The sequence below is a fragment of the Chlamydotis macqueenii genome, chromosome 3 (assembly GCF_036417535.1).
Source record: "Chlamydotis macqueenii isolate bChlMac1 chromosome 3, bChlMac1.mat, whole genome shotgun sequence".
Lineage (NCBI taxonomy): Eukaryota > Metazoa > Chordata > Aves > Otidiformes > Otididae > Chlamydotis > Chlamydotis macqueenii.
The window spans coordinates 9,773,508-9,796,575 of record NC_141558.1 but is presented as its reverse complement, the minus strand read 5'-3'; the positions used below and the strand labels follow the sequence as shown (position 1 = coordinate 9,796,575).

Below are 23,068 nucleotides of genomic sequence, written 5' to 3'. Positions count from 1 at the left end.
ATTTGATTTTCTACTCTGAGAATCCAATTCTGCTTTATAAACATTAATGAAAAGATGTATTGGCATGATAATGATCCTCAAAATGAAGGAATCTGAATGAAAATAGCTGACATATAGGAAAAAAAATAATTCCTCCAAACCCACTTGTGCAATGTGTCATGCCGAGTACCAGAAAAAGGTGACGATATTCTTCTTAAAAAAAGTGATGTATTCTTATAGAAATGCAGGAAAAGTGTCATTAGCATTATAAATTATAAGAATATAAATGATCAAGAGTTTATTTTTCTAGGTGTTTCAAAAGTTTCATCCAAATATTTGGTATTTATTTTATTCTGAATAAAAATAAATACAAATCTAACCATTTGACCAGGAGCTAGAACTGGAACAAATGGATCGTCAGCTGAAAGTTTGTAGGAAAAAAGTGTAATTATGAAAAGGCAAAACAGAAGGAATCTCAGCCTTAATTTGTGCATGAACAATAAGCTGGCAAAGATGCTTTTCTTGTTTGCCTAACTGGTCTTTTATATTACAAAATCTTATTTTTATACTCAGAGCTACATCCTAAGATGAAAATTAAGGAAGCATTAAAGAAAAATCTGTTCCTTTAGATCAAATGGTTAAGAAAGCAACATCACAGAGCAGTAGAAATTCCTATTATTATTATTCTGATGTGCACTGCTGATAAGAACATAGCGGAAAAAACCAGGTTTTTCCTTGCTTCAGAATGAAACAGAATGGAATCTTAGGAAGAGAATGTAAGCAATAGAAATGTGTAATTAACCTACAGCTTAATATTATCACAGTGAAAGGTTGTACATGGGAAAACAGCGCTAAGAGAGATAAAACGCAGGACTGTTCTCTGTTTTTGTAATCCAATCTTACACTAGCTTCTGTTGTCCTTTACAGTCATTTCAGCCATCAATATTTCCTTAGCTCGTGGGAAAACTCTACAGACATGTTTCTGTTTATCAGAGTGGTAGCTGTGGGCCTATTTTGAAGATATTACCAAGCAACACTGTTCCTTGAATCCTTACAGACAGGCAGAGGAGCAATGTGATATAGACACTAATTGGCAAGAACAATACGTGCTGGCAACTGTAATGAGGGAAAATCCTGGCAGGTGCATGAACATTTTAAAGTCTAGATCCACTCTGGCTGACTTATAGTCTGATTTCCTAGAAACAGAAGAATCACGCTATTTATCTGCCTTTCAGTCTCTCTTTTTGTTTGTCAAATTGTACTTTTTAGAAATTTTTAACATATTGGATGATTTCTATTAAATTTGACAGAAGGATAAAAGCCTTAAGGGTAATTACATTCATGAAAGTTCTGTGAAACTCTCTATTAGGCGGAGGAGATGGGCCCAAACTAGTGCAAGCATCCAGCCCACGTATGTATAGCCATGGCACGTGTTGCCTCTGAGCAAATGACAGATGGAGTCAGACATGGGAAGAGGTCAGGGTACTATATTGGTGGAGGTCACCCAGTATGTGTAGGGAAATGGAAGAACTGTCCAGTAGGACTGCACAGTAAAAAGTAGAGATACTAGGGTTATGGCCAAAGGCAAAAAGTCTGTAGGGATGCAGGACACAAATCTATGGGAAAATTCTGTGGTTCAGAGTAGAGATTGTTGAACACTGTATTTTTGTTCAGTTCTCATTACTACATAATACAATACTCCAGGATATATTCATATACTTCAGGAGCGACTGCTGAAGAGTCAAACCTGTACTAAAGACATGCATCATATCCTCCACATAATTTCATCTCTCTGGTCTTAAAATTCTTTGTTATGATTCCAATCTTATGCCAATGTTTACAGCAATTCCATGCTGCTTTATAAAACAAAGTAAAATAACACAAAAGTATGGACAAATACGTATTTTCAGTGTCCTGTGTGACTATCCTAATTTATCTCCCTACCTTTTAAGGAAAAGTTCTTCAGGAATGGTGATAACAGGCAGGTTAATTTTCTGAATGTTCAGTTCCTGCAGTCCACTTAGTTTGTCTTGCAGAGTCTGGGCATAGGGGACATCTTTTGATGCCTTTTGCAGCCAAGTGTTGGTTGCCTGCAATGAAGAAAAAAGTTTTTCAAAGTAAATAAGCTTTAGGTCTTCCCAGTAAGTTACCTGACAGCCATTTTAATGATCCATATACTGACTCCTAGGCATCTGTGACCGGCTTGATCAAAGCTAGAAATATACATATTTTTCAACCTGATGAGTGCTTTTACCAATAGTTCCCATTTTGGCTTCCATAGAGGAGGCAAGAATTCACCAAGGCTATGTAGTCAAGCTGTAATATCTACTGTAAGTTAAAACATACCACAATAAATTGTGATACAATATGCCGCAGTGTCATATCTGTATGAGCCACTTTCCGATCCAGCAGTTCATTGGCATGCTTCTCTAAAGTTCTTGGGTAGTCTGAAAAGTCAACGGGGAAGCCAGAAGACATTCTTTTCACAGCAGCACTGGCACCTGAATTCCACTCTAGCTCAATTTTCTCAGAATCTGAAAATCATTAATTTAAAAGAAAAGGGCAAAATCAGTAATATTCTTGTTCTATTTAGTGGTACAATATAAGCTAATGTAACAAGATGTTTAAATTTATAGGTTGTACATGTGGATCATGTTTTTGCCCCTACCATATCTGAGAATAACTCTTTTCGAAATTGAGTTCCCATGAGTTGTTGCAGCTGAGTTCATCTGAAGATATCCTTTGTTTGGTGAATAATTAACCAATGCTTCAGTTCTAAGTTCGGTTTGCAGGCGAGGAATAGAAATGGTGCCTCTTAACATTGCCTCTTGCAGTCCAGCATATCTGTGAATGCAAAAAGTAAATGTGAATATAAAACAGTTCACGCTAAATTTTCACTTATGTTTTAGGACCAGTTTCAGCATTTAAATCTATAGTAAAGGCATAGTAGGTGTTAATAAAAATAGATTGAATCAAACTTGTAAACTCTGTTCCAATTCAATGAATGTTTTCAGCTTCTACTAGTTACTTTGGGAAATCTATGATAAATTATTATAATGCTACTGTGCAGATACACACAATAGTAACTTCATATTAATTTGATAATTCTGAAATGGATGAAAATATGTACCTGTACTGGTAGAGTTGTACCTGAACCAAATTCTGAACTCCTAACTCAAGTTGAATTCTCTACTAAAGATGTTGACTGTGGCCATGAATCACATAGAAACAAAATATTTGACAAAACATACGATGCCACTGGGCTTAATTTTCCTGTATTCACATTTATTTTACCTCTCTGTAACTTTGTTGACCCGAGCAAATTTCTAATATTATGTTAGTGCAAATGAAAGGGAATTGAGGTCCCTGACATCTGTCCAAAGCTCCCACTGATATCAGAAGCAATTCTGCATGAACAGCAAAGACAAAGACTCCCCGGGGCACCATCAAGATCACAGAATTCCATGGAAGATTGAGGTTTATTAAAGAATGTGATCAGCTCATTTCACTATGGGCTTGTGAGGCAGACAATTTTAGAAACCCTGGCAGGCTGAACATTTTTGTTAGCTCCCCTGTAGATGTTCCCGGAAATATTCTCATCATGAAGCGTGGGAATTTTTACAGGAAACTCTCAGTTATTTTTGGTTTTGTTGCTTATTGAGTGCCATTAGATTTCTTCATGGGGAGATGTAATAACTTTTTTTTTAGAGCTGAACATATCCAGTAAAAGATAATACCTCTCTGAACAAACCTTGCCTTGTTTATATCCTTGGATTATCACACCTGCAATAACACGAGTACAATGTCATTCTTGTAGTCGTGTGTGTGCAAAACGTGGAAGAACTAGCTCGAGGAAACATAATACAAATTATATATTTACATCTAGTTTAAAAGATCACTTGGTGTACTAGATTTATTTGATGTACACATGATGGATTACAAATAACGTACTTCAAACGTTTTTAAGAGGATTTGAATGACAAGTTTGTATTTCTCCCTATATAAGCAATTTCTCCAAAATGGGATAAAATTTCCCAAAATTCTCTATCTTCAACAAAACCTTCAGTTATGTTATTCAAAGGTATCTGTAATAGTCTAAGTGGTTTTCTGAATTACCTTATCTGGCCAGTAAGAGTAACTTCAGAAATCTTCTTGTTGTTAAAGTCTAAGACAGCAGTATATGCTTTCCTCCCAGAAATGGATTCATCAATAATTCTGAAGTTTGTACCAAAGTCAACATCAACATCTGGAATGCGGACATCACTGGTCAAAATCTTTCTGTCTCTGTTGTACCTGAAGGTCAATGTGGCCTCATGCTGCTTTACACCTGGAAAATATGTACTTTGGTTATTCGCAACGATGGAATCTGTTTGAACATTTCTTAAAAGAAGAATAAAAAAGGATCAACTGGAAATTATATCACCCTGAAGATCTAACACAACCTTTGATGAGTCTGAATCTGAAACTGGGTCCTCTTTTTTCTCCTTATCTTCTAAACCCACCATAGACTGATCTGCCAAGCCTGTCACTACTTTTATTACGTAAACTTGCCATGCCACAGATTCTTCCTTTGAAAAATTTGCTGTTTATGCAGTTCTTCTCAATTTGTGTGCTTTATATCCGCGTTTCATTAGAAATGGTATTTTCCCTTGCTTATAAAGAACCCATTAACTTCTCCTCTTCCTTGCTTCCATTCACCAAGATCAGACTTTTATTTAAATTATGGGGAAGCATTTTTTGGATGAAATAATCAGCCTCCAATCACGAAAATCTTGCACTGGGATTGCATATATGAAATGAAATGCAAGTTAAAGTGTTGTCCTGTTTGGTTGTGAAAATTATATTCTATTTTACACTGTAAAGAATTATATTATAATTAATTCATCAAATCTTTTTCTCATTAAATGACACAGCTCAAACTGAGCTAAATAATCTTGCTTTTTCAGACTCTTACCTTCTGCCTGGACAGCAAACTTTAAGGTGTCTATCAGGTAACTTCCCTCTCTCTGCAGGTCATAGTTTGCACTTGCAGAGTATTCCTTCACTTCACCTGTGGATGCTATTTCAACTTCAAACCTAAAGAAAGAGTAAACAAATGTCTTGCAAATAATTGTTTTGTCCATGTCCACAAACAGAAAAACCATACAGTTCTCAATAGCTCTCTTTCTGAGCTGCTTCTTCTAGTCTGTTTTAAAGATTTTTAAAGGTAAGCTTTATGTGAAAGTGTACTGTAGATACTAAGCCCTAGGAGGGAAGGTTAGTTAACACAAAATAAACATAGTTAAGGCTGGTATGACTTACCTGGATTCTCCAGTCAAGGGATAATATGGAGCTGCCTCTGTGGCACTGGCATTAGAGTACAATAATTTGGTGCAGAAATTTAGACCAGCAATGAAAGGCTTGCAAGAAGTCCAGGTTTCTCGGTTCTCAATCAGGGGTGGAATCTCTTCAGTTTTGGCTGGAGACACCAAATGTAGCGTATTGCTAGAAAAGAAAAGTGAGCCATTTATTCCCAGGACAGGTGTTCAGACATTGTCCTATTAACAAGGTTACTTTCTGAATAAAAATCACTTGTTAAGGTAGGGGCTTAATGAAAGAACATTTGGTGGTCAAATGATCAACGGGTTTATTATTATAAGTATTATTACTGATAATTATAATTCTGTGTATTAAGCCATTTATCTTCTCTAAAATGAATGTAAGTAGTTAATTTAAATTCAATCTAAAATTACTTATTGATATTATAATAGTTTTATCTGAAAGAAAACAAAATAATAGAAATTGTACCAATCTTATTGAAAATTTCAGAAAATGTGAGAAATTATAGTATCTGTAAGCCTTGACTCCTAGTAGCCACTTATCTGGGCTATTTGCTTATGTTACAAAATAAGTTATCTAGTTTTACAATGTCTGGGATTTTTCTGAACTGAAAATTTCTCCATTCCATTCCAATAAAAAACAAGAAGGGAAGGGAAGGATATAGCCTTGAAAGTCCTCATTCAGTTCTCATTACCTGATACTGAGGAGCTTTGTTGGAGTCTTTGGAGCAGGAATACTGAATTTCAGCTGTCCAGCTTTCATACTAATGTGTGCTTCGATTCCAGACTCATGGAATATATTAGAATTTACCTCCACGCCACTTCTAGCAAACTCAGGCATGTCTATTCCCAGGTGTGTTACAAACTCAATTGCTACTGAAGGTTTAGCAATCAGTTCTGCATGCATCTATTTAATAAAAAAGAAAACAGTATATTTATTTGCCCAATACACTTCTTACTGGTTTTATAAAACAAATGTAATATTCTTGATAATCTAGAGGTAGGTTTTATATAATTGATTTTGCTGTTAAAAAAATTTGATTCCCAAGTCACATAAGTAGAGGGAGCACAAAAGTGGCAACTGTAATGTAACAAATGCAGCAAGATGATAACACCAAGGAACCTCACCTACTTTAATGTAAAAATACACATGCTTCAGAAAGATTTTGTACATGGAGCTATTGCATGTATTTTTAAATCTGAAGACAATAGCCAATTTTCCATTGTAAAAAATAAAATTAGCAATTTTCAAAACCAATGAGTAAACTATTTGACAAAAAAGAAATGGATCCAAGATTTGAATTTCTCTAAACAGAAAACAGCTTATTTTCAAGCTTTTGGTTTGGCCATTAGAGAAACAAGGGACAGAATGCAAAATCCTGGTAAAGATTCTAAAGGTAACTAAAAGGCAACCAGTGCCAAATTTAAGGACATATTTTTTTTTATTTTTTACTTAAATCATGTATACGGTGGAAAATTAAAAGTTTAGGTGAACTGAAAGTATTGAGAAATTGATATGAAATATTCATTAAATAAGAGCAAAATAGTCATTAAAACTGGAAAAAAGAATGGAAATATATATTTTAAAAATGTCAATCAGATAATTAACTTTGTGTTACATGCTCTTTAACTGTTACAATTACAACATTTTTCCTTTCAGATCAAAAAATGTTTCATTTAACTCAATTTTCAGTATTTCTTTTAACCGAAAATTAGAATTGTCACTTTGAATTGGTCACATCAAAATTTGTTATTAACTGTTTAGTTTGAACAGCAAATTCTTATGCTGTAGCTTTTGTACTACTCTCATTTGAGAGCAAGGAAAGAGATATAACATAGATTAAAAGGATTATTTTTGAAAGGGTGATCAAAATACTTTTAATTCATCTATCTTATTGTGTCTCATACGTAATTTATTATATGTACTACTTCTTACTTTAACGTAAATGTCATTCACAAATTAACTGGAGACCTCTAGTAAGTAAATGGTTTTATTAATATCAAGAGTATTTTGTAGTCTTTAAAATTCTTCTGGTGTTACAGTTTTACCCCTAAATAAGATTGTAGTTTATAAGGAGGAGACAAAATATTGACAGTTGTTGAGACTTACGCTTTTTTGATGAAGCTTCAGAGCTACTTTGGCTCCAGGTGTTGCTATTCCAGACAGTGCAAACTTCAGTTGCAAACCTGCTCCAGTTGGGAGCTCAAACTCATTGTCCATGAACATGTAGTGGACAAACAAATCCCTGTCAACACCTTTTGAGATGGCTTGTGCAATCTATGAATCAAACAAGGAAAGGATCAATAACAAATTACACTTTGGAATATACAGATTTCATACTTTTAAAAGTGATCATGGAATGATTGTAATTGTGTAATTCAAAAATTAATTTAATACAGAGTATAGAAACTAATTTCTACATATCCCTTGCTTCAAAAAAATGTTTATCAAAATCTCAGCTTTAAATACTAGGTTTTATCACCTGCCTTGATACACACAGATCCTCTACCTTGACATACACATACAAAGGTGAATTGGTTTGAATAACATGTAACATTCTGGCTTCCCTAAAGTCAATGGCAAAGTGGTTTTTACTTCAATGAAAGAAGGGTGTTACCAAGTATTCCTAAACTGCACTACATCTTATTTTCTTTTTAACACGACAAATTATTGCTTAATAGTAATATATATTTTCAGAATTAGAAATTAAAATAATGGTCAACACTAAGATTTTGGGTGTTCCAGTAGATATCTCAATTATACAATAAGATCTGAACCTTCCCTTTTTCCTTCCCCTCACCCATCTTCCAGGACGACTCCACTTGGTTATTGAGGAGTCTTCACAGATTTCTCAGAGTCTTTCAGACTAAATCTAGATAATTTATTTTAAATAATTTTATTTTCATGCTGGTATCAAATATCAGTTCTTTACATCATAGATAAACATAATTTAAATCCTAAAAAAACCTTGTAGAAAAAAACCAAATTAATAATACACACTGGTGCATCAGAATCGTACCATTTCAGGAATAGTCTGAAGAGTTTTAATGCTCTTTACAATCATGCTTCCCAGCAACTTGAAATCACTGAGTTTCATGTACCCAAGTTCTTCTCCCAGGATTCTCAGATATGCTTTTCCTTCAGGAGCTTGCTTGCTGCCCAATTCTTTTATCACTTTTTCAAGGTTAAGCATTATTGCTTTCATGATATCCTGAAAATTCAGTCAGAAAGTAGTAAAACAGATTTATGAGAAATCTGTAAGATCATATATCTACAAGTTACTTAGTGAATGACAGCTAATCTGCACATGCATTTCTTACAGATTTGTCTCCAGGCAAAGGGCCCTCCCATGTAAAATTAAGAAAAAAAACATTGTTACATAGCATTAGGGATTTATATTTTAGCTTACCAGAAGAGGAGAAGACTTATATACAATAAAGAGGGAAGTAGTGTATTTATTGTGTAAAGATAGGAATGCTGTGCTGGCATAGAATGTTTTCAAGCTGTACCTGATCCTGCTTGCCATCCTGGGAGTAACCAAAATAGTCAAAAAGCGCCTTGGAAACCTGCTCTGGCACTCTGCCATGAACCCAGTACAAGGCCTTGCTTGCAGTATCTGGGAAAAATCCCTTTTCTCCAAACAAAGCTTCCAGTGTTGGTTCAAATCCCTTTCCATCCAAGCCAAGCTGAAATGAACAGGATAATGCAATAACTGAGACTGTTTCCCCACTTCTTTGGAGCTTTACAATAAACAGACTTTCTAGAGAACAAACAATGCATTTAAAGTGTATCCTACAAGTCTATGATTCTAAAGGGAAGATACGGAATACTAGCTCTTACACTTAATTTTATCTCTGTGGTGAGGTCCAACAAAAAACCTACACATAGACTCTATCTCACTTAAAATCTACTATGAGTACTTCAGTGTGCCAGTAATGATTCATTAGCATGAAGTCAATTTGTTACAGATGGGTTCATTTTACCCCAACTGAGGCCTTTAATAACTCCAACAGGGTCGTCCATCCAGTCAGTGTCAAGTGACATCACATAATGGATGGCTTGCTCTAAAGCCCATTGAGATCAAATGAAAGTGCCCTTGTAAGCATAGTGATCTTTAGATTTCTCCCAAAGCTTGTAAAAACAATCCGTTATTCAGAGAAAGTTGTTATAAGCAAACAAAAATGAGAAAGAAAACAGCTGAATACTAGGAAAAGTTGTTGATAATTGTTGTACCTCAAAGATATCGCTTGGGCCAAGTCCATACACATTCAGGGTGGTTTTTAGCATAGTCTCTCTAGGAACATAGCTGTTTGGATCAAATATCACATTTCCCTCTACTTTGGCAGAGATGGGATCAACTCCAGGTACAGAAACTCTTTTAGAAATCTGATAATTTTGTGAGAATTTTCTGAAATCTTTGGCTGTTGGAACCTGGTTTCCTTTCAGAGATTCTTCAACTTGGCTTTTTAGACTAGGAAAAAGGATAGCAATGCAAATATGATTAGTATAAATTCCAAAAACTCATTTAGTCTTAGTTGAGGGAGTTCTTGTATCACTTGCAGATATTCATACAACTGAGGTGATTGTAAATAGCTATCTCTCTGTGCATATTAACAGTAAAAATAAGACTCAAGGGAAAGACCGTAAGCTAGCACCGCTCTGACAAAGCCATAGATTTATTCTGCTGATGTGCTTGTTCAAACAAAGAAAACAAACAAGCAAACAAAAAACCAAGCAAAAAAATGCACTGCTAAATAACTACCACTGCAATTATGGTCAGAATTTTGTTTTTCCTAAGACACCAGTAGATAAGTAAATTTTACTTACGCTTCAATGCCTACTTCTTCAGAGTCTAGGATGTTGGCAATGTGTGAGGCAATAAAGCTTTTCACTTGCTCATTCTTCTCCTTTGTGAGGACTCTCAAAATCTTTGCAAGATCACTTGAGGAAGGATTTTTCATCAGTATGAGGTAGGCTGCTAGACGTTTGTCTGTAGGTGCATCCCCTTCTTGGAATGCTTTCAGAAGTGCTGAACGGTCCTATATAAATAGAGATAGGTTTGCACTGATGATCTGGCTAGTAGATGATATTGCTAAACTCTTTTGGGAATATATAGGGTGAAATAATTTCCAGGATGACATTTTTTCAGGACTGCATAACTATTTCTATACCTCATTTCTATAACTGACCAAAAATGTTTCACTGAAGCTATTTTGATAAAGTTTCTTTTGATAGAAAATGTCATAAAAATTACGGTTTTATTAAAACTGATTTTCTTATCCCATATCTGGCAGGTTACTTTTTTTGTTTAGAATACTGAGTTTTGATTGTTGGGAATAAGATGTGTTCTGGTCTGCAGACAAATTATCAAATTTTGGAAAAAAAAGAATTCCATTTAGGAAAAGAAGGTGATCAAAATCTTGTGGTACAGGAAAATTAAAACCATAGTATGAAAAGAAATAATAATAATAAAAAAATCAAATGGTTTAAATTAAACTGAATCTGAGGACGTGAACTCTACATGTTTCCAGGCTCCTAGAGTCATTTAAGCATTGTCTAGAAACAAGAGTATGTCTCTTAGAAAAGAAACTTGTTGATATCGAAACTGTTTCACTATACCAAGCTGAAGCGTTCCGTATGGTAACATCCATTCTGTAGGAAGTGTCATTGCAACGTAAACATAAATCTAACTGGTGCTATTAATAACAATGACAATAAAATGTCAGTATAAAATAGGGACCTGATTTTTTCTTAGTTAAATCAATTTAAATCTGGTGGTTAAAACCACCTTTAAATAAGTAGAACTCCATTTAAGACACTCTAACAGGAACAGATCTAAACTTCCCATTTAAACTGAGACTATCTATACAAAGCAACTCCATCTCAAAGGAGCAACACCCACTAAGTCAGAAATCTGCAGAATTTCTCAGATATGTGTACGGAAACTAAACTGACTAATGCAGTTCTAAAAAAGTTGGAGATATCTAAAATGGGGATAGCAAAACTATGAAATAATGGTAATGTTTTTGCATAGTCAAGAACTTCTTCTGTGAGCTGAAGACAATTTATGCTGGTTCTTGTGACCACATTTACCTCTTCAGTAACAGTCATTTTCCTGAATGCCTGGATGGCTGCTTTCTGAACTGAAAGTGATGCAGCTTCATTTCTGATACATGTCTTAAGGAAAGATTTCAGGTTGGGTTTAGCTTTCTCCATCACTGCACCCATGTTTCCAATAGCCTGTCAGTGATAAAAACACAGAAAGAGGGCATACATTTTTTCGCCATCAATAGAAGAAGTGTAATACATGCACTAGAATTTAAAATAATAGCCTGCATAAGGAAAGAAGGAAATAAAAATACCCGAAGTGTGAGGTGTGTAACTTCATCTTCCCCAGAGCAATCAGTGCCAAGCAATGATACCATGAAGTCTGCAACATCTGTTATTTCCTCTGTCACAATCATCTTCTCATTGTAGAACCTAAAGGAATAGAGAAACACATTAGAAACAAATGGAGAAAATGGGAAATGTCTATTTATTTTTTATTCCCAATGAGCAAATTCATGAGAACAACAAAAAAAAATCCTCAAAAAGTGACTACTCTTAGGGTTTACTCCAAGCATTGTAATGTTTTCTTGAGGTTATTTTGTACAATTACATGCTATCATTACTTACTTAGTAACAGAATGACTCAAGCCATAAAAAGAAGCTCTACTTGGCTGATATTGGGCCATGCTAAGAATTTCCCGTATTCTTTTCGGAGTTGGAGAAGGCAGTAGTCCCAGGGTATATGTTACCAGGTCTACCACAAGCGGATTCACATTTCCAGTTCTCAGAATTTGAAGGACTGCACTATAGCACTCTGGAGTCCCACACTGAGTCAGGGCCTGAACTGTGATGGAACTGAAAGGAATAGAAATTATTTTGATTCATTAATTCCCTGTTTGCAGTTATTGCTGCATGTTGCATGTTTGAAATAAACATTTGACACGTTTATTAAGGTGTTTTAATATAAATGACATATGCTTATGCATGACTGGAAGCAAATCACACAATTGCTTATCAAAAAGAAGCTTCTTAGTTTTACAAGTTGTACTAATAACACGACTAGCTATGAACAACAAGAAAGTATTAACAATACCATAATTACACAGACATATCTTTTTTTTCTCCACAACAGACTTTCTCAGAACTGTATTATAATATAGCATATTGAACCAGACTGAGGCTCTAGTCCCTCTGCAGACTGAGGAGATAAAGAATGTGTAAATTGACTGAAGTCTAGCTAGGACAGAAGAGTAAGGGTGGAGAGTGGAGGGCAGGGTCAAACCAAAGAATTGTGCCCCTCCATGTCTCCAAAAATCTCACTTTCAAAACTGTGTTCTTTACTGTAAATCAGACTTGGGAATGTGGACATACAGTCATCATCCTTGAGCAAAACTGCATGAAAGATATTTGGCTATAATAACATATCCACAGTATTGCATCTGGCATACATGCTTGGGATAGTGAGGGGGAGAAAAATCTTGTGCTGGGCTGTGTTATACTCTAATTTATAGTTTAGCTTCTCCAATATATTTGGAAGATTTGATGGGGTAATGATCAAAACAATATTAGTTCTTCACAGCTGGCCAGAACTTTCAGATCTATTTGAATTCTAATATTGTTCTCATATATTTAATGTTCAAGTTCCAATTAACAACTGAGCATTCCTGATGGAAAACTTGAAATCCACAGGTTTTACTCTCTCTTTGTTATTTTTCTCTCTAGATAATTCTGATGATACTTATCTTTCTGAAAGATATGCTTTACCTCTAATTAAACTCTAATTTAAAACCACTTGCAGTAAATCATCAGCTTTAGAATGGACTTGCTATGGCATTGACATGTGGTGTAACTGTACAATGAACTGTTGTAACATACCCTGAAGTTTCCATCATCTTTGGAACAAGAGAGCCAAGAGTGGTGTTATGTAAACTTCTAAGTCCAGAAACCAATTTGTAAAAGAGTTTTGCTCTCTGCTGGTTCTGCTGGGAGGCTGTAAGTTTATGCAGTTCCTGAAGGACTTTCAGAACAGTATCCCCCTGCCTGGGAAATTTGCCATCTGTACTTTCCAGTGCAAGTCCCTTCTCTTCCAGTTCATCTAGCAAACAAAAAAATGGCATTATTTACATCTTTATCAAGGAGCTATGTTCATTTTTACCTTCTGTCATACATTCAGTATAAATATAAGCTCTGTAGCTTATTTTATGTGATAACTGTTGAAGTTGAAGTTTCTAAAAATAATGGAATGGAAATTAAATGTAATTCTCCCCAAAGATGAATAATACTTATTTGCATAAATTCTTTTAAATTTTCATAAAGAGGATTCCTTAGCACCTTTTATATTAGCACAGTTTGTTTTTTCAACTTTTAATGAAAATATTCCAGGAGAAATATGCTATGACTAGCAATAACAAATGCACGTCAAAAAAATGTGTTTCAGAACCAAATATACAGTAATCATGGACTGTTTACACTTGGCAGCTGAAGCTAAAAGTTGCATGAGAAATTATGGTTAGTTAAAATTGATTCATTAAATTAATTTCCATTAAGATTACTTTCCAAGCAATTATACTTTTTAAATTATGAAGAATAATTTCAAAATTAAAATGAAAAGACAAAGACTATTTAAAATTAGAGTGTTTTCAAACTTTTGAGGTTTTCCCATTTTATAGCCCTTTTCCTGACTAAACTGATCAAATTTTGGTAAAAATTATGAATTGTTTTGGTTCTCTCAACTGCATCTTCAATTAATTCACTGTTTAAAAAAAAAAAAACACCTGTCCCTGAATTTAACCTGTATTTGTATTATTGAGAATTGCAGCTATACCTCCATCAAAATTTCTGTTGTTGATCTTTGGGGTATCTTCAAGTTTCAGGGTCTGGTTGACCTCCGTCATCACACCATAGCGATTTCTAGGAAAAAAAAAGAAAAATTCAGTGATTCAGTTGACTCTACGTACCTTTGAGGGGTCTTGCCATGCCTCCCATCTTCTTGAGAACAAAATGCATGTTTAAGGATGAAGTTGGGGCATAATGTGATATATCACCATACAAAATAAATATTCATAAATAAAGAATAATGACAAATAGCAAGCAACATACTTGTATGAGGAAGGCAGAAACAGGTGTTTTTCACTGCAGACAGCATCTCTTATATGCCTTCTCTTTGCATCAATATTGTAATGACAGAATTGAGTGCTCCTTAGAAGGGTAGATAATGGGATGTTCTGTAAAATAAATAGTTTGGGAGTCATTTTACTGAACAGGAAACAAATATAATTTTAAAGGCTGCCACAGTTTTACTGTAATATTAACAGTCACAACATATTGGAAACAAAGGTGCATAGCTGGAATCATTCTCACACAAAGACAAAACTGTGCCAGTATCAACCTCTAGTCTAAAAGACTCTTCACAGGCAAAAATACCACTGAAATTTTCCCTCAGGCCTTATTGAGGTGTTTGGCTTAGGAGTTACTTCATGATTGATCCCCTGCTGCCTACAACAAAGGACTCCTTCACAGAAACCAGCTTGTAATTTTTAGAGTAGTTCAGGCCTCTTGTAACAGTTGATGCTCTTTTAAATTTCACTCTTATTACAAAAATGTTAAAGATTTCTAGAACAAGCTGCAGAAGTGGCAGAAATTATAAAATGTGTTTTCAGCATGATATGAAATCCTAATTTTGTTTTTGACGGAGAACACTCAAAAGCACAGATGCTATGATACCAGGAAGAAATTTGCCAATATTCAAGCAAGCAACTGCATTTGATCATTGTGGATTCACAGGTAGCCTGAACAGCATGTCAAACCATTTACTTCAGGGCATTTAGAGCCCTCTCCTCCTGTACATCATATACATATCAGGGTTTAGGAGGTCTACATGTTTTATATTAAACCAGAATGTTGAAAATTTTAACCCACAAAACTAAAAATTTGGATATGATCTGATAAGTTATCATATAATCAATAGTACTAACTCCTTCTATGAAAAGCTCTCCTTCAAAAAATAATGAGAAGAACATGGAATAAGGTAATTACACTCTTTCTCTGCATCTGTTTTTCTCTGTTGACTGCCAACAAAACCACAATCTGATCTAATGCAAGGGTTCAGAAAACCTATTTAAGCTTTTAGAAGGTAAATACAAAATTTAGTTGTTGTAGTAGTTGTTAATAATTTCAAGTGATATAGTGAATAATGTTTTAGCATGTATTTTTTAATGGTATACTTACTAGTCCCTTTACAATGGCAACAGGGCTGACATAATCTCTGATGGGACTGAAGTTGTCACAGGCTTTCAGGTCCCTGTTAATCGAAATATCTTCTGCAACATTCCCTTTTCTAGATTTGAATTCAACTTCACTGTCACACTTCCCATATACAGTATCCTGGAAAGAAGAGAGAAATCAGTACCTCTGTTCATGCTGTCAGACAGTTTCTGATCTAGCTGAAAGGCATGTTTTCTCATCTAAATTCCCAGGTCTTTTGAAAATTATGTTCAGGAGTAACTCTACTAAGTGAAGTTTCTCCAATTTCTTAAGGAAATAAAATGAATGCTTTCAAAACACCTACCATTGAAATTGTTTTTACGTTTTCTACTGTTTCTGTTGGCACAAGTAGAGCTGAGATGATCCCTCTCTTGAGGTTCAATACATTCAAGGGTTCATCCTTCTCGGGATACAGCTTGACTTTTGTTCCATCCTGAATGCTGAATTTTAGCTCATGCCTGCCCAAAAAAAACCCCAACATTGGTATGAAATAATATTAAAGCCACCCAATGAAGAACATATAATCAATATAGTTCAGCTATAGCTAAAGCATCTTGTTTATCTCAGTCTATTATTATTTACTATTAATTATTGTTACTATTAGAGATTATCGCCATTAAAGGAGCAAAATTCTAACCAAGGACATTCTGATATCACCAGACTACGTCATCTAAGGAAAAGCAAATATCAAAAGCAATGGCTGAAAGTTGGAATTGCACAAATTCAGAGAGGAGATAAGTAAATTTTTAGAATGAGGTAATTATTAACTACCGCAATAGGCTACAAAAATGATGGGAAGTATTATCTACTAGCTGCAGTCTTTAAATAAAACTTTGATTGTTTTCTGGAAAAAAAAGTTATTTTAACACTATCTCAAGTTGTTTTGAGACCTATGGCTTGTGAAAGAAGATGGAGTAGATACTGAGGCATCGAAACAAGCATGAAGGTGCATGAGTAAAATATGCACTGACAAGCACTAGAGACTAGTTGTGTGGAGGGAGTAGTAGCAATAAATTACAAAAGCAGATAAGTAAGGAAAAGGTAAGTTGCATAGGTCATTAAAGATCATGATAGGAAATCTGGACTTCAGTCTCAAATGCCTTTCTATTGCACAGTCTTTGTACCATGTCAGCAAAGGAAAATTATCTTAAAATGGCTGCACACAACCATTTGAGAATTTGCTTACAAGAAGGAACATTCCACTTGCAATAATCTTTAGGGGACTACCCAACAGTTTCCTGATGTAGACGATACAAATGACAAAAACATTCCAGGTGAAAATTCTGGATGGAAAACAAACTTCCCTACTAGCAATTGAGAACTGTGCCAAGTTAGCCCTAAATTATATCAGGGAGAGTTTTGCTGTGGAATCAGCTTATAAATCTACCATGTTACCATGAAATGTGTTCTATGCCTTGAAAAACATAGTCAGGGTGGACTGTAACATTGCAGCTCGCTCCATGTTAAGGCTACAAGTGGTGATGATAATTGATATTGCTTACTTGGACATGGCATTTGCAAAGTCTTCAGAGTTCTTTGACTTTTTCAGCATGGCCCTTCCCTCAGTGTCAACACCAAATGTCTCCCTCAAGGAGCAATGCATTGTCCTCAGGATGAAGTGGCATAGCTGTGGTACCTCCAGTTCAACCTGAAAACACAAATATGATGTGTTTATCCTTTTTTTCATTATCATGTTTCCAGGATCATCCAGTTACAGGTTTGAAAACAGACTACTTCTTGGGTTTTGTAAGGTGTCAGAATCACCCTGGTAGCAGCTGTTGAGAAAGATTCCAAAGTATGCTAAATAGCTTAAGGTAACTTGAGGAAGAAGACAAGAAAGCAGGTATTTGCTTAGCTGATGGGATGGAGTATACTATATCCATGGTAAACAAGCAGTTTAGGTTCAGAACATTTATAGTACTAGAGGAATTGCATGAACACTTGAGTCATTACACTGATCAATGTTTAGATTCTGTCAGAACAGCATGTGCTAAACAAAAAAATATTTTCCCCAGTTACTCCATTTCAGAAGGAAAAAAAAAAACATGATGGAAAACTTTTGGGCAAGATGGAGGTCCATTGGGTAGTTTAATGGCCTACTGGACCTTTTAGTCCTACAGCCCTGATCCTGGCTTGACTGTTACCATCAACAGGCTATCAAGTAGTCTTCATGGCATCAATGAGCTGTTTTAGTTCAACTTCTAGAATTGTTTGATCGACATTGTTAGACTTAGCCTGGGAGCCAAGAAAAACTGAACTACCAGGTTTCCTCCCTCTCTCATGTAAAAATATAGCCAGATCAGTATTGAAATGAACCAACACGGTGGTATGAAGGACTTCTGCCATCCTCAGTGCCTCCTGTCTAGGACAGGGAGTCTTAGTCTTCAGGACTCTGAACATGTGTCTTTCAAAAGAATGGTTTTGTTTGGAAAAACATTGAAGGATGCTTCCCAGCTGTCAGCTCCCATGTTATTTAGTATGGAGTCCCAATGGGTTGTATTTATTCCTCTTTCCCTACCTTGCAAGTAATCTTCGAACCGCTTCGAGAATCTGCTGTTCCCGTGATCCCACTTGATGTTTCTGCTTCATATAAGTAAACATATTTTCTGAGGGGTTTAAATCTAGTTGCGTCTTCTGCAATTGGGAAAACAGAAGTGCTTTTATGACTTGGGTAGGATATGCATATGTAGATCCTTACAATACATGCTCAGTGTTGTGTAACTAAAATGAATGCCACACACAAAGGAAGCATGAGGACCCTCCCACTATTTTCTTTTACAGAATAGCTTTCAGACAAAGAAGTAATGTCTTCACATCAGTTGCATATTTTCCAAAGCAAAAGACAAAACTTAGGGGGGAAGCATAAGTTTTGGGGTCCACTGCTCTGTTTGATGAGATCTGACAATATGACCCCATCTGGCCTTCAAATCATGCCCCGTTAAAGTTAATGACAAAAACGGGAGAAAACTTCAGATGTGGAACTGTTTAAAAATGACCCTACTGCTTCTAAATTAAACCAATCAAATTGTAGTTTTCAAATGGTTAATAAAATAATTATTTTCAGCTCAGCTACTCCATCATAATTCAAATGCAAGGAGCTGTTTTATCTAAGTCACATGACTGAAATTGAAAGCAAATAAACACAGAAGGAGACAGAACACCAAAACTAGCATTCCTCAATACCATTTCACCTGAATCTACAGAGTATCTTTCTGCCTGAAACATGATCTGCTCCAATTAACTTATTAGATCTATAAATTTTACTACAGTAGACTCTTTTTTAATGGTGACAAACTTTAATTATACAAAAACATCCAGAACAAGGCAAAACCACTAAGTTACAAGCAAGGATAAGGCACAAGGAAGTATTTGCAGAGGTGTTTCTCTTTTTATCAAAGGAAGCCCCAAAATCTAATGGGCTTCCTCAAAGAGATGAATTTCATCTGTGTTTAATTTGTCCCTGTTCCCTTCAGAGGCAACTCATCTGTAATTTTAAACCCTACAAGCATAGGGTTATAGAGACATAAAGAAAAAAATATTTTGTCTCAGTGTCAAATACAGAGATATAAGATCTTCTTTTGGTGTCTAGAATGCATAACATAGGCCAAACAATGTCTTCAATTACAATTCACTCCCATTATAACTGCAAGCATAATTTCAAACTAAATGCATTATGATCAGGCATTTTAAGTCAGAGTAGTTGAGGTCTATCTGAACCAGAAGTTATTGTTCCCTCTGCTTAAACTGAGCAACTCACTGGTATTGTGATGCTGAGTGAAAAGCAATTTCACAAATTGCTCCTCTGTGGTTATTTGTGACTGAACATACTAGAATCCTGATCTACTTTCATAGAGAAAAAAAGGTAAAGTCATCTCAGTGTAAACCCACATAGCAAATCAAATCTGTAGGATTTTGCTTGCCTATACCTATCATGAATGTAGCTTACTCTTCCTCTTTTATAAAGCATTTGTCATGTCAGAGGCCAATGGCAATGTTATCTTGCCATTTATGGCACAGAATTGCACACTTAGAGAGGAGAATAGAATATTACCATAAATCTCCTATTTCCTCCTTGGACTATCACTTTGATAAGCTTTACATATTTTAATAGTGTTTAACTGAGATTACTTTCTTGTAATTGCTAAACAGAATTTATATAATTAATACTTGCTATCATACAGTAATCAGCATCTTACAAATATTTGAAAACTAAATTATCTAATTAACCTTAAAAAAAAAAAAAACTGCTATAAAAAAGTTCAACACTATCCCTGTCACTTTTGGCTATCCTGGACTACAACACTGCTTAACTGTAAATTCTCAGAAATTTTTGCAACACCAGCATCTGTTATCCGAACGCCAAAAGCCTAATTATTGCTTCACTTCCTGCTTTTAAATAGAAATAAATGGAAAAGGAATAGGGAAATGATAAGATTAGAAATGCAAACACCAAATAATTTATTATATCAAAAATACATAAGAAATTGGCAATGAAGCCCAGAGGTCTTTGAGTTGGTTCAGGCAGCTAAAATAAACCCAGTTACCTGGAGATGGTGCTAACCCATCCAACAAGGGAAAAAAAAACCCCTGAAGATCCAAAGGGACAAAGAAGAAAACAACTTTTTTTCAGTACTTTGACCCTATGGTGGAACATTATGTATCTAACCAAGCAGTCAGGGCCAGTCAGAGTTCATTATAAAGATAGGGCATAAAGTCAGCATTTCCTGAGTCTTGACTTGTTTAAAGAAATTGCTGTCCTTGCTGACAGAGTTGATGATTTATTCCACAGGTATTTAGTTAGATAACCAAGGGCAATTCTGTGGGTTTAGCAGCCACTGTGAAGGGTAAATGAGAAATGAGCTTCAGCCCACAGTAAAGTGTAATGTACACAACCTCACTGCTAAAGCTTCACACCTGACAAATAAGGATTTTTAGATCAAGATATTTGCTCTTTACAATTAAAAATCAACAAACCAATGGAAAGTGGTTTCTTAGTGGGAGCTTTTTAAAAGTTTAAAAACACAATCTCAGCTTCTCCGATCTTAGGAAACTTCTGAAATTCTTTGAACCAAGCCTTATGGATAATTAAATATCTAAACCAAACAGCAATAAAGACTTCAGAATATTGCCATCACTTTTGTTTCAGTTATTTCAGAGGAAGGGATTTATGGAACAGGCAAAGTCAAGCTTTGAAAGATGTATTCAGTTAATATAGCGACGCAAGATAACAAAAGCAGATGCAAGAAATCAGTTACTTGAACATGCTGGATTTCCACTTTCAGGCGTTTCTTCTTCTGTAAAGAATAAAAACAAGAATTAGAAGCTGGAAAAGTAGTTTATAGCTATAAAACAAGAGCTATAGAAATATAAATTGAAATACTACATTTTTGTTGTAAGTCCTTTTAAATTCATACCAACTTTTGATGTAGTTTGGCATACTGATGTAAACAACAAAGCTGCAGTTAACACAGAAAATACAGAGTCAAATCTAAAGAGAGTTACAGTAGTTCCGTTGATATTGTGAACTAAGACCTCAGAATAGGATCTTTAGGTCACTGAATTAAATTACTTTGACTTAAACTGAGAAGGATCAGCTTCTAGGTGAAAAATATGTTTAAAACTCCTATGTTATGTGAAATAGAAAGTTTATACATCCTGGGCACAAAACGTAGAGGCAGACAGATGAAACATACCATACAACACAGTTTAGTTTAACATTTTAGTCTATTTGAGCACACAAAAATACTGCATAACAGATCAATGGCTATATTTTGCCTTTTGCACACTTAAAAAGGAACAACTTTGACAATTAGTACTACAATTCTCTGCTATTAAATCTTTTCTCAATATTCAGAGTTTATTCTTTGGAGGAAAAGAAGACTGATTGGAAACCTATTCAAGTTAAGAAGAATCATTCGCTCTAATCTGTCTTAGGTATGTCCCATATGACTCTATTTAAAATAAAATCTATTAAATTTGCTGCATTCATTCAACGCTGTGTCATTCTCTGGGATATCACAGAGGAATGCCAGCACTTTTCACAATATTCTCTGCAGACTTTCCAAGTTCTCATTCTGGGAATTCTAAGGTTGATCACTCTATAGAAACAGAGTGTAACACTAGTTACAGTAATAGCAATAGCAACAGTAATAATACTATTTCTATTACAATAGTAATAGTAATAACATTAATAACAAACACTAGAAACAAGTCCATCCCTTAAAATTGTATAACATCAGTCAACAACAGAATATTAGTTCAACAAAGACATATTTATGATTAATTAGATCTGCACATAAAACTAGACCTACATAAGTGGGGCCAGACTCACTTTCCTCCTTCAGTTTCCTGAAGTCTTAAGTAACACTACAGTGTCGTATTCCAAAAAGCCACCTCTTGGGAAGTAAGGATAGCTCACAATCCACAGCACCATATTGATCTAGCCTGTCATTTCTGATCTTAGGGAAAAAAACTCTACTGGCCTACTTCTTTTACTACTACTCCTACTACTGATGACTATGTCCCCTTAACACAAAATTGTACTATTTCAAATGTCAGTATCACCTGCCAAATACATTTTGCTTTATTGCTCTGTCTTCACATTTGCTGCAAAATAGGTTAGCAACAGCTGGGATAAGTCTATACGGTATCTCCAAACTACAGTATCTCCATGGGGGTTTAAAAGGACAGCATTACTGAAAAACAACTAGGCCAAAGTAAATTATATTAATTCCTTACAAGTTGCAAAATACATTAAATCTGGTTAAAAGACACCAGGTGACATTTGTGACTTTTTCTACATCGGGATCCTCCTATGATTGCACAGTTCTACAAAGGGAAGAGATGACATCTTTGCCACACTTACCCTCTCTAATTCTATAAGCCATTGTCCTGTTGATTTTCGTATTATTGTTGCTTTAATGGGGTCATTAAAAAAGTAACAAAAAGCACTAACATAAAAGGCAGTACTTACGTGTGAGAACATCACCACTGAGCAGCAGCAAGAGCAGCAAGAGCCGCGCAGGGCCCATGGTGGGACCCAAACCCTCTTGCTGCTGCTTCTTTTCCTGTTTTTCCTTCCCCTCCCCTCTTCACCTCTTCCCTACCGCCTCAGAGGGAGAATGAGCCTTCTGACTTGGACCTTCATTTATATAGTCTGTGGCAAGCAGCTGAGGCAAACGGTTTAGAAAGCTCAGAGCAAATTGCCAAAGGTCCAAAGGTGAGAGTTCCAGATCTCACTGCACTCCAGACAATGCTCTGCTTTGGTTGCTGGGAATCCCTGAAGGCAGAAGACTGAGCCTATATTGGAGACAAGTCACTCTTCCACTTCACTGTTTTTTTTTTTCTTTAACAGAGTTTTAAAAGCAAAATCCCTCAGCTACAGATTCCAGCAACGCATTCAAATAAATTTCCCACAGATACATAGGAACAATTACAATGCATAAACTATAGCTGGAAG

At 35.3% G+C, this 23,068-nt stretch overlaps 1 protein-coding gene across 2 annotated transcripts in view; it reads right to left on the bottom strand.

Moving 5' to 3' along the window:
- APOB (apolipoprotein B) overlaps positions 1–22,680 on the bottom strand; it is a 37,065-nt gene extending 14,385 nt beyond the window's left edge. The window contains exons 1-24 of one of the 2 annotated variants that reach the window (XM_086745099.1): positions 22,583–22,680; positions 20,865–20,903; positions 18,128–18,243; positions 17,112–17,257; positions 15,914–16,067; positions 15,574–15,729; positions 14,446–14,570; positions 14,171–14,256; positions 13,222–13,441; positions 11,974–12,201; positions 11,661–11,778; positions 11,392–11,538; positions 10,126–10,337; positions 9,532–9,769; positions 8,808–8,984; positions 8,318–8,509; positions 7,408–7,575; positions 5,993–6,204; positions 5,281–5,463; positions 4,934–5,055; positions 4,096–4,306; positions 2,648–2,823; positions 2,326–2,513; positions 1,924–2,069 (exon numbers count right to left, since the gene is read on the bottom strand). In XM_086745099.1, the coding sequence (XP_086601225.1) occupies positions 1,924–2,069; positions 2,326–2,513; positions 2,648–2,823; positions 4,096–4,306; positions 4,934–5,055; positions 5,281–5,463; positions 5,993–6,204; positions 7,408–7,575; positions 8,318–8,509; positions 8,808–8,984; positions 9,532–9,769; positions 10,126–10,337; positions 11,392–11,538; positions 11,661–11,778; positions 11,974–12,201; positions 13,222–13,441; positions 14,171–14,256; positions 14,446–14,570; positions 15,574–15,729; positions 15,914–16,067; positions 17,112–17,257; positions 18,128–18,243; positions 20,865–20,903; positions 22,583–22,640 (3,818 nt within the window). In that variant the 5' untranslated portion in view covers positions 22,641–22,680. Of the gene's footprint in view, positions 1–1,923; positions 2,070–2,325; positions 2,514–2,647; positions 2,824–4,095; positions 4,307–4,927; positions 5,056–5,280; positions 5,464–5,992; positions 6,205–7,407; positions 7,576–8,317; positions 8,510–8,807; positions 8,985–9,531; positions 9,770–10,125; positions 10,338–11,391; positions 11,539–11,660; positions 11,779–11,973; positions 12,202–13,221; positions 13,442–14,170; positions 14,257–14,445; positions 14,571–15,573; positions 15,730–15,913; positions 16,068–17,111; positions 17,258–18,127; positions 18,244–20,864; positions 20,904–22,582 lie in introns of both variants that reach the window. The other variant, XM_086745100.1, reaches the window with a different exon arrangement.
- Between the last annotated feature and the right edge of the window lie 388 nt (positions 22,681–23,068).